This window comes from Lycium barbarum, chromosome 1 (genome assembly GCF_019175385.1).
Source record: "Lycium barbarum isolate Lr01 chromosome 1, ASM1917538v2, whole genome shotgun sequence".
Lineage (NCBI taxonomy): Eukaryota > Viridiplantae > Streptophyta > Magnoliopsida > Solanales > Solanaceae > Lycium > Lycium barbarum.
The window spans coordinates 37454008-37465545 of NC_083337.1; the positions used below are offsets into that span (position 1 = coordinate 37454008).

The following is an 11538-nucleotide window of genomic DNA, read 5'->3' on the forward strand; positions in this document are numbered from 1 at the left end:
ATTTTACATAATCATGGTACGTAAGTCATCACATCACATATCTCATCACATCACATGTCTCGTCATATCGCATATCTCATCACATCACATGTCTCGTCATATCGCATATCTCATCACATCACATAACATATCTCATCGTTATCCCGCATCCGGGTAACCATCGTATGCCGCCCACTAGTGGTGATCATGCCCGGACCTCTAGGCTCGGTGTAACATCGCAGCCCGCCTTAGCGGTGACATGCTCGTCCATCTAGGCACGGTGGAATCATACGTAGTCCGCCTTAGCGGTGACATGCCCGGCCATTATGGCGCGGTGGAACCTCATCGTCACATAATTAATCATTACCCATCACTATTACACATTCCATGAATGTATCACAATCTTATCATAGCTTGGCATATTCACACATACATAGGAATATTATAAGCTAGGATCATTAATCATCTTATTGACATATTATGACTTAGCATTATTTCACATTTAGCATTAGGAGTATACATTAGACTTTGAAAACAACCATAGCTATGTCGGGGTGACGTAAGGTCGTAAACCTCCGAATATATTATGAACATTTCTAAGTACTTTGCCTCACCTTGAAGGAAATAGTTCATAAGGTGAGTATTAACAACAATGACATCACTAGCGTTATGGGATCATCATATCATGAACTATCGAATCTCTATACTTTAACTCATTATCATCATCATCTTGCTCGTATGTAATTTAGTATATTTAACAAGTCATAAGTTCCATCATATAGGAGGATCATGGAAAGCTTGAAAGATTCATGCCTTTGAAGGAAGGGATAAACCTTACATACCTTTGACGTTTACTGAGCTATCACTTGCGTGTTCTTCTTTAATGCACACGTTCTACCTTCAAGAGAATTTATATCATCATTAGCTAAGCAATTATAAGAACGGGCTTTCTAAAGCTAGGGATAATTGGACAACACTTCCTTTGTTTATACTACTCTCCCCATATTCTATATCAACTCCCAACACTCACAACAACAATCACAATATAGCAATCAACAATCATCATTCATATACAATGACCATAATCCACCATTTCTCCACATTCATGGTTTTAGCTTCCTATCGTGTTTTCTCGTATATAATATGTATTTCATGGTCTACATGTCATTTATGATGTATCCATAATCATAACACACCAAAATTTGTGTAATAAATAATTATAAGCAACCATTTATCCCTTAGGAAAACTATTATGGATGCTTACAATAAATTTGGGCAATTTGACTTTGTGATTGCCATTGTTTGTGATCAATCATGCAGTTAAGTTTCCTTTAATTCCTAGTACACCTATATTTATTAAGTCAAATTATTCCAGAATCAAAATTAAATTGTGATTGGAGATAAGATGTATTAAATCAAAAGTTGGTTCAACGCTATTTTTCAAGAGTAATCTCTAATAAATCAATTCAAAAGGAAAAAGTTTAATATGTTGCTCACAGTGTGTGGATACAAATAATGGATACGATCTTTGAAATACAGGGTATATTGCATGAAATAACTAGATTCATTTACATTTTGAAGCCTAGTGTTGTTTCAGAAAATATTCCCGATTTCTTGAAAGGGATTTATTGCATGTAAGACAGAGATTTAAGCATTTAAAATAGTTTAACAACCTAAATATAGATAACATAAAGTCAACAGCGCGAAAAAATACAAGTAAACCCCCAAGAACAGGGGATCTGAGTCAAAAGCATCTAACCGAATAAAATACATGTCTCAAACTGAATACACTGTTCGAATGGAAATAGAACAGTAGTAACAGAGATCAAAGAGAGTCTGAGGCGCTGCGAAATATCAAGCATCTCACCCTGAATATCCTCAAGTCACGCTCTACACACGATCACGTACACGGCTACCACAATTATCAGTATCTGCACAAAAAGTACAGAAAGTGTAGCATGCGTATATAGACAACGCGTACCCAGTAAATATCATCGACTGACCCAAACAAGGTAGCGAGTGTTGATTTCTAAATATGACAATTCCTCGAGAAATTAAAATACATATAGGTAATTCCACATAAAACGTGGGTAATAATGGAGCTTGCCTAAGCCTCATTGTCATCCTGAAATACATCCAGACCTGAACTTGGAGTTCTTGGACTTGTTTCATACGCCGTTCATAAAAAACGCTAATCAAATCTAGAAGATTTTAAATAAGTACAGGTCTTTCAGTAATAGGGATTTGAACCCTAATTGGCAGAATGAAATCATATGGTACTAGATTTAAGCTGTAAAGCTTGAAAGAATGATCCCTGATCTTGTTTACCTGCTAGGCTGCTAGCATAGACACACTTGCCACTGTAATTTATTTAGTTTCTCATTTTCATTATTCCATCTTTCCTTCACTTTTGCTACTGGTTCTTGTCATCTACTAAGTAGATTGTTAGGAAATTAAGATTTATCTAGAAACTCCAAGATCTATAGATATTTTTGAGTTTTGTTGTACACAAGTCTTTTGGGTTAAAATGAGTGGTGGTTAGTGAGCCACATATGTACATAGTTTAGTGTGAGATATTTTGCTTATTATGTGGTTGTAATTCTCACACTTTATATATGGATAAGCTTCTGAAATGAAAAGTAGGAGACAAAATAGAATTAAGAAATTTCTGGCTTTCTCCTTTTTCGTCTCAAAATTGTTATAGCAATTTACAGCTACAATTTCTTTACTGTTCCTCCTTGAACCTGTAAAATTATTCTTTATTTTCTTTCTAACATGGGATCAGAGCTAATTTCCTAAGGGGTCTGAATCAAATCTTGTTAGTTGGCTCATCTAATTTATGGGTTTTCTTGGATTTATTTGCTGGGTAAAGTCATGGCACCTGAAAATCAACCAACGATGGGTCCTCCAATTTTTACTGATGAGAATTATCATATTTGGGCCATTAAGACGAAGGCTTATCTTAAGGATCTCAACTTATGGAAAGTTGTGGAGAGAGGAGAGCCTGCTGTCCAACCTTTGAGAGTTAATGCAACTCTCAATGAAATTGAAAAGTATGATGAGTTGGTAACTAGATCTCTAAGAGCTCTCACTAGCATACATTCAAGTCTTACAGAGGTGATGTTTACAAGAATTATGCCTTGTGAAACAGCTAAAGAGGCCTGGGATAAGTTAAAGGAGGAGTTTGAAGGCATCAATGAGTAAAGTTTGTTAGGGTTTTAACTTTGAAGAGGGAGTTTTAGCTTTTGAAGATGAAGGACTCAGATAGTGTGAAAGAATACTCTTCCAAGCTAATGGAGATTGTGAACCAGATAAGAATACTTGGTGAAGACTTCCCAGATCAGAAATGTCAGGACCCAGCTAGGGGCCGCAACGGGTACCCGGGGCTAACCACCGAGCACCGCTCGCTCTGTCGCTCATTTTACTCATTTAATGCTCTTTTTATCATCTTTATACTCATAGCGGAGGAAAATCATATTTCGTATGAAAACATAAAATACTTTCGTGTACATGTGCCCTTAGGCTATCAAAATAATATAGATATGTATACAGTAGTGATCTCGTGAGACCATCTAACCCGTACTGCGTATCTACGAGCCTCTACTGGAGTGCTGAATATCGGGACGGGACAAGACCCCGTCGTGCCCAAAAAAATACATATACATGGCGATATATACACAAAATAATAATCATAAGCACCTCCGGGACAATGGAGGGCTTCCACTCAGCTGACAGCTACTACGGATCTGGATCGAGCTCTCCTCCCTGTCTACTTGTGGGCATGAACACATCGTCTAAAGAAAATGGACGTCAGTACTAATACTGTACTGAGTATGAGAGGCATAAACAATGAAGTAAGATAATGATATAAGGAAGATACTCATATCGAACATCATAATCTAACTGCCAAGTATAAGAAAACAAATCATGTTGTCTTACTCATGCTCATCGCCATATCATATCATATATGCATCATGTATAAACTGCCCGCCCATATCGGATCGGTGTGATAATCACAACATGAGCCTGCGTCCAGGCCTCCCGCGTCCGGGGTAACATCTCATGCCGCCCACTAGTGGTGTCTGCCCATGCCATTTGGCCATGGTGTATCATATAGCTGCCCGCCTTGGCGGTGACTATCCGACCAATTAGGCGTGGTGTAATAGTAGTATCATCATATGCTCATCACAATATGCTTAGCTTATCATCATACATACATAAGGCTCAAGATCAACCACGCTCTATCGGGGTGACGTAAGGTCGTGATCCCCCAATTGCATTATGGAACAATCATTGACATCCTGCCTCACCTTAAAGGAATTAGCATATGAGGTGAGTGTAAGCGATAAATAACGTCATTAGACTTTCTATACTTTAACTCGTTACCTTGTGTAGCCAACTATAGACATAGGCTCGTGGATAAGAAAGTAGTTACACTATAGGATTCATGCCATTAGAAAGAAAGGACTAGCCTCACATACCTTTCTCGTTTAAGAAATCTAGCGTTCGTTTATTCTCCTTCAATGTCACGCCTCTACCTTCAAAAGAGGATTCGTACTAACGTTAGTTAATAAACTATAAGAACGCACTACTATTTCTAGAGATAATTGGGCAACACTTCCTTTGTTTATACTACTTTTCCCATATTTCATATCAACTTCCAACACCCATAACAACAATTACAATATAGCAATCAACAATCATCATTCATATACAACGACCACGATCTACCATTTCTCTTCATTTTTCCCACAATTATGGTTGTGGGTTCGCTATCGTATTTTCTCATGTATCACACTTATATCATGGTCTACATGTCATTTATAACGTATTCATACTCACAACACACTAACATTCATGATTCAATTCAACTACCATTCACTCATGGCACTATTCACTCATTTATGACCCATTTGCTATGCTTTTCTACAATTCGGGTATCTTAACCTTTCAATACCTTAAACAACATGAAATGGTCATGAAACTTACCTTAGATGATGGTTGAACAAGCTTTGAATGGATTTACTCCTCTAGCACCAAAACCCTACTTTACTCCTTTTGGGTTTTCTTGAGAAGGATGAACTTTAGTATGATTCTCACACTTGATTTCGCGGGTCTCATGTAATTGATCACCAATCTCCCTTGAGTTCTTGTAATTGAAGAGTAGAGAGTATTCTAGGAGTTTCTAGAGAGAAATATCATGAATATGAAATGATTTGAATGAGCTTGGGTCTCTTTTTAATGACTTAAAATCTATTCCGGAATGAACAGTGACTGAGGTGTACAGTGGTCGTAAACCCACTTTACGGGCCGTATTCTGGTTTACGGTCTGTCCTTCGTGACCGTATTTAAGCATATCAAAACCAGAAAGGCATGCTGGAGATCATGGCAATTTACGACTCAGTTTACGGGCCGTATTTCGATTTACGGTCCGTATTCAAAGTCGTTTTTAACCATTTGAAGCATTTGACAGAAAGTTGAAATTTTTCAAAGGTTGGAGGACGATAGCAGTTTACGGTCCGTAAATCACTTTACGGGCCGTATTCCACTTTTCGACCAACTGGGTCAAAGTGCAAACCTGCAACTTTTCATTGTACGTTCGCAGGGAAATTTCCGAGGTGTAACAAGAAAGTTGTAGAAAAAATCTTGGTCAGCCTTCCAGACAAGTTTGAATAAGAAATTTCAGCTATTAAAGAGTCTTGTGACTTGACTACTCTTACAATAGCTGAACTGCTCTCCAAATTGTTAGCAGAAGACAAAAAAGCCTCTAATTTGATGTACATATTATAAAAAGTATGGGCACATTGAGAGGAATCGCAGGCAAAAGAAAAATCAAAGTGATCATTCTTCCCAACGAGCAAATTTCACGGATGATCATCAAGTTGAAAAATCAGAGAAGGAGGTTTTCATTGCCTCACACATATCACATGTTGATGGATGTAACTTGTATGTTGACAGCGTGTGCACAAGGCATATGGAGATTGATGAAAATCTGTTTGTTACCTTGGATAGAACTGACAGAACTAAAGTGAAGCTTGGAAACGGTGCATTGGTGCATGCTAAATGTAGAGGGTCAGTAAAATTTCCTACTGACGAAGGTATGAAAATCATTAGTGATGTTCTTTATTGTAACACTCCGTAAATTCGGATTAGGTGTGGATGTGTTAAATGAATATTAATATGACATTTTAGACAAGTAAAGTCCTATCGGGAGGAGTATAGGTGGAAATAGTTATTTTGGAATCAAGACGGATAGTGGGGTGCATAAGATTCAATAGAATCGACTAAGTTTATGAAAGGTTTGCCTTCCAGCCTAATTTTGTGAAACTCCATTGAGAATTTGAGAAAACTTAAAACATGAAGTTGTAGATCTTTGAAATACCTTTCCAACGATATATGGTGGAGGCCCAACGGAGCTCTGTACAAAAAGGAGTCCGGAACCAAAATGACTCAATAAAAAACCAAGTGAACCAAAATACCCCAACAAAAAAAAAGTTACAAAACTACCTTTAGCGCAGAAAAATACTGCGATATAGCGAGCACTAAAAAAAAATTTGGTAAACTTTTTTTTTTTTTTGCAACACTTAGTGTGTTTTTTCATACTTTGACCAACGATTAGTCGTGTGTCAAGATTCTGAAACGTTAATATTTTATATAGAACCTGATATTTTCTTCTGCGTACAATAATGTAGGCTCAATACATCAAGGATACGTAGATGTTCGGATCGTCATTTTAGGGGTTGAAACGGTGCCCGAAGTAAGTTTTGTTAGAAAAAACTTAGTGTTTGACTGTAAGGTTATTTTAGTCAACTTTATATGTCAAGAAAATTAGTCAGCTTTATTTTCAAAAATTGAAACCACAGAAGTGAAATTGACATTCATAGCTACATTACTCCGTGATTTTTACGTTGAAATCTATTGCGTATCATCATATTATAAGTAAATAAAACTGAAAATTTCACGCCAATTTGGGGGAAAATTGAAATTGAACAGGATAAAAGGTTTTGTATTAAAAATCGGCTTGGCCAAACCGCCTTTGTCCGCATAGATCTCGAAAAAATACACAAGTTAAAAAAAACGCGTAAATCGGACATCCGAGTGCAAAGTTATGACCATCTAAAGTTTGACCACTTTACAACTAGCTTTTCTCCCTATATTTTTTAAATACTTTTTTATCAAATTGAATTAGATTTATATTCAAAATAAAGTTATGTCTTGATTAAAAAATAACACGCTTAAATCAAAATCTTAAAAAAATAAAACACCCTAAAGTTTGCAAACAAAACTTACTTCGGGTACCTTTTCAACCCCTAAAATGACTATCTGAACGTCTACGTATCCTTGATGTATTGAGCCTACATTATTGTACGCAGAAAAAATATCAGGTTCTATATAAAATATTGACGTTTCGGAGTCTTGACACACGACTAATCGTTGGTCAAAGTATGAAAAAAAAATTTCAAACAAAACTTACTTCGGGCACCTTTTCAATCCCTAAAAAGACTATCCGAACGTCTACGTATCCTTGATGTACTGGGCCTACATTATTGTACGCAGAAAAAAATATCAGGTTCTATATATAATATTGACGTTTCGGAGTCTTGACACACGACTAATCGTTGGTCAAAGTATGGAAAAAACACTAAGTTTTTTCAAACAAAACTTACCTCGGGAACCTTTTCAACCCCTAAAATGACTATTTGAACGTCTACGTATCCTTGATGTATTGAACCTACATAATTGTACGCAGAAAAAAATATCAGGTTCTATATAAAATATTGATGTTTCGGAGTCTTGACACACGACTAATCATTTAGTGCTAGCTATAGCGCAGTAAAATAATGCGCTATGCAAAAAAAAAAAAAAAACTTTAGCGCTGTAAAATACTGCGCTAAAGCAGTTAACGACTCCATCTCCGTGAACTGCTTTAGCGCAGTATTTTACTGCGCTAAAGGTATTTTTGTAACATTTTTTTTTGTTGGGATATTTTGGTGCAAAATGATTTTTTTAGGGGCATTTTGGTTCCGGACTCTACAAGAAGTTATGCCCATTTTATCGAACACTGCGTAGAAGCCAACACGGGCCACACACAATGGCCACGAGTCGTGAGTGGGGGCGCGTACGATATCCCCGCATCGTGGGCCCAGCACGAGAAATCATGATCTCTGAACGTTTGACCTACAGGGGGTCCCGCGATGGCCTGGCGTCGCGGGCCCAACGCGAATGGGCTGGGTTTCGGGTCAAAACTTCAGATTTTTGAGTATTTCTTATATTTAACTTGGTGTTTATTTCCCTAACACCCCTAATAACGAAAAATCATCCTAAGGAAAGAGAGAACAGGTCTCAAGCCTCAAGAACCCTCCAAAGTACGTTCTATGATGATTCTAGATTGAATTCAAGTCTCCAATACCCTTTTAATCTGATTGAAACCCTTCTAATCCATAGAACCTTGATTGAGACGTTATCGTTGGACATAGAAACCCTAGCATTCGAATTCAAGGAAATTGAACTTAAAAGAGGTAATTCTTTCCTTTTCTAATCATTTGTAGTTGTGAATTGGTGAGTTATTGGGAGATTAGTATATGAGTTTGATAAAGAGAATGATATGAACTATGGTAGCGTTTTGGATTGTTGACTTAGGATTGTTGTAATCATATGGGTGATGAAGAATTGCGTTAATTACATGTAATTGAGATTGTAGAATCACCTAGAAATAATAAAATGAGAATTGGGTGAAGAAAACTGTCACGACCCAACCCCGTAGGCCGTGACTAGTGCCCGATCTGGGCACCCAAACACATTTATCAAATGCTATCTCTAAACTTTTTTTTCAAACTCATTCAAGTATATAGCAGAAGCCGACAAGGCTATATTCCAAATTTAGGTGATTTCCAGAAAAATTCGGCAGAGTTTCCTTTGTTTTACAGACTATCCAAAATAACCCTGCACACAGAAAATACCAACAAAGGCCACACCGGCCAACAAGGCAACATGTAAACATATGCGGACCGTATTTAAGCATATCAAAACCAGAAAGGCATGCTGGAGATCATGGCAATTTACGACTCAGTTTACGGGCCGTATTTCGATTTACGGTCCGTATTCAAAGTCGGTTTTAACCATTTGAAGCATTTGACAGAAAGTTGAAATTTTTCAAAGGTTGGAGGACGATAGCAGTTTACGGTCCGTAAATCACTTTACGGGCCGTATTCCACTTTTCGACCAACTGGGTCAAAGTGCAAACCTGCAACTTTTCATTGTACGTTCGCAGGGAAATTTCCGAGGTGTAACAAGAAAGTTGTAGAAAAAATCTTGGTCAGCCTTCCAGACAAGTTTGAATAAGAAATTTCAGCTATTAAAGCGTCTTGTGACTTGACTACTCTTACAATAGCTGAACTGCTCTCCAAATTGTTAGCAGAAGACAAAAAAGCCTCTAATTTGATGTACATATTATAAAAAGTATGGGCACATTGAGAGGAATCGCAGGCAAAAGAAAAATCAAAGTGATCATTCTTCCCAACGAGCAAATTTCACGGATGATCATCAAGTTGAAAAATCAGAGAAGGAGGTTTTCATTGCCTCACACATATCACATGTTGATGGATGTAACTTGTATGTTGACAGCGCGTGCACAAGGCATATGGAGATTGATGAAAATCTGTTTGTTACCTTGGATAGAACTGACAGAACTAAAGTGAAGCTTGGAAACGGTGCATTGGTGCATGCTAAAGGTAGAGGGTCAGTAAAATTTCCTACTGACGAAGGTATGAAAATCATTAGTGATGTTCTTTATTGTAACACTCTGTAAATTCGGATTAGGTGTGGATGTGTTAAATGAATATTAATATGACATTTTAGACAAGTAAAGTCCTATCGGGAGGAGTATAGGTGGAAATAGTTATTTTGGAATCAAGACGGATAGTGAGGTGCATAAGATTCAATAGAATCGACTAAGTTTATGAAAGGTTTGCCTTCCAGCCTAATTTTGTGAAAATCCATTGAGAATTTGAGAAAACTTAAAACATGAAGTTGTAGATCTTTGAAATACCTTTCCAACGATATATGGTGGAGGCCCAACGGAGCTCTGTACAAAAAGGAGTCCGGAACCAAAATGACTCAATAAAAAACCAAGTGAACCAAAATACCCCAACAAAAAAAAAGTTACAAAACTACCTTTAGCGCAGTAAAATACTGCGATATAGCGAGCACTAAAAAAAAATTGGTAAACGTTTTTTTTTTTTTGCAACACTTAGTGTGTTGTTTCATACTTTGACCAACGATTAGTCGTGTGTCAAGATTCTGAAACGTTAATATTTTATATAGAACCTGATATTTTCTTCTGCGTACAATAATGTAGGCTCAATACATCAAGGATACGTAGATGTTCGGATCGTCATTTTAGGGGTTGAAACGGTGCCCGAAGTAAGTTTTGTTAGAAAAAACTTAGTGTTTGACTGTAAGGTTATTTTAGTCAACTTTATATGTCGAGAAAATTAGTCAGCTTTATTTTCAAAAATTGAAACCACAGAAGTGAAATTGACATTCATAGCTACATTACTCCGTGATTTTTACGTTGAAATCTATTGCGTATCATCATATTATAAGTAAATAAAACTGAAAATTTCACGCCAATTTGGGGGAAAATTGAAATTGAACAGGATAAAAGGTGTTTTATTAAAAATCGGCTTGGCCAAACCGCCTTTGTCCGCATAGATCTCGAAAAAATACACAAGTTAAAAAAAACGCATAAATCGGACATCCGAGTGCAAAGTTATGACCATCTAAAGTTTGACCACTTTACAACTAGCTTTTCTCCCTATATTTTTTAAATACTTTTTTATCAAATTGAATTAGATTTATATTCAAAATAAAGTTATGTCTTGATTAAAAAATAACACGCTTAAATCAAAATCTTAAAAAAATAAAACACCCTAAAGTTTGCAAACAAAACTTACTTCGGGTACCTTTTCAACCCCTAAAATGACTATCTGAACGTCTACGTATCCTTGATGTATTGAGCCTACATTATTGTACGCAGAAAAAATATCAGGTTCTCTATAAAATATTGACGTTTCGGAGTCTTGACACACGACTAATCGTTGGTCAAAGTATGAAAAAAAAAATTCAAACAAAACTTACTTCGGGCACCTTTTCAATCCCTAAAAAGACTATCCGAACGTCTACGTATCCTTGATGTACTGGGCCTACATTATTGTACGCAGAAAAAAATATCAGGTTCTATATATAATATTGACGTTTCGGAGTCTTGACACACGACTAATCGTTGGTCAAAGTATGGAAAAAACACTAAGTTTTTTCAAACAAAACTTACTTCGGGCACCTTTTCAACCCCTAAAATGACTATTTGAACGTCTACGTATCCTTGATGTATTGAACCTACATAATTGTACGCAGAAAAAAATATCAGGTTCTATATAAAATATTGATGTTTCGGAGTCTTGACACACGACTAATCATTTAGTGCTAGCTATAGCGCAGTAAAATAATGCGCTATGCAAAAAAAAAAAAAACTTTAGCGCTGTAAAATACTGCGCTAAA

General features: G+C 36.7%; 1 protein-coding gene across 1 annotated transcript; it reads left to right on the top strand.

Moving 5' to 3' along the window:
• The first annotated feature begins 3230 nt into the window (after window positions 1–3230).
• Window positions 3231–9787, top strand: LOC132611280 (uncharacterized). Its single transcript, XM_060325709.1, has 3 exons — window positions 3231–3355; window positions 5800–6031; window positions 9440–9787. Exons 1-3 carry the CDS (start codon window positions 3231–3233, stop codon window positions 9785–9787), a joined length of 705 nt encoding a protein of 234 aa, XP_060181692.1.
• Window positions 9788–11538: the final 1751 nt, after the last annotated feature.

Bases quoted from the DNA above. Each gene is read 5' to 3' on its own strand.
- LOC132611280 (XM_060325709.1), top strand. From the start codon at position 3,231: ATGAAGGACTCAGATAGTGTGAAAGAATACTCTTCCAAGCTAATGGAG. The intron at 3,356-5,799 runs GTACCCGGGGCT...GAGGAATCGCAG, and splicing joins CCAGCTAGGGGCCGCAACGG to GCAAAAGAAAAATCAAAGTG. The intron at 6,032-9,439 runs GTGCATGCTAAA...TATTATAAAAAG, and splicing joins AGCTTGGAAACGGTGCATTG to TATGGGCACATTGAGAGGAA.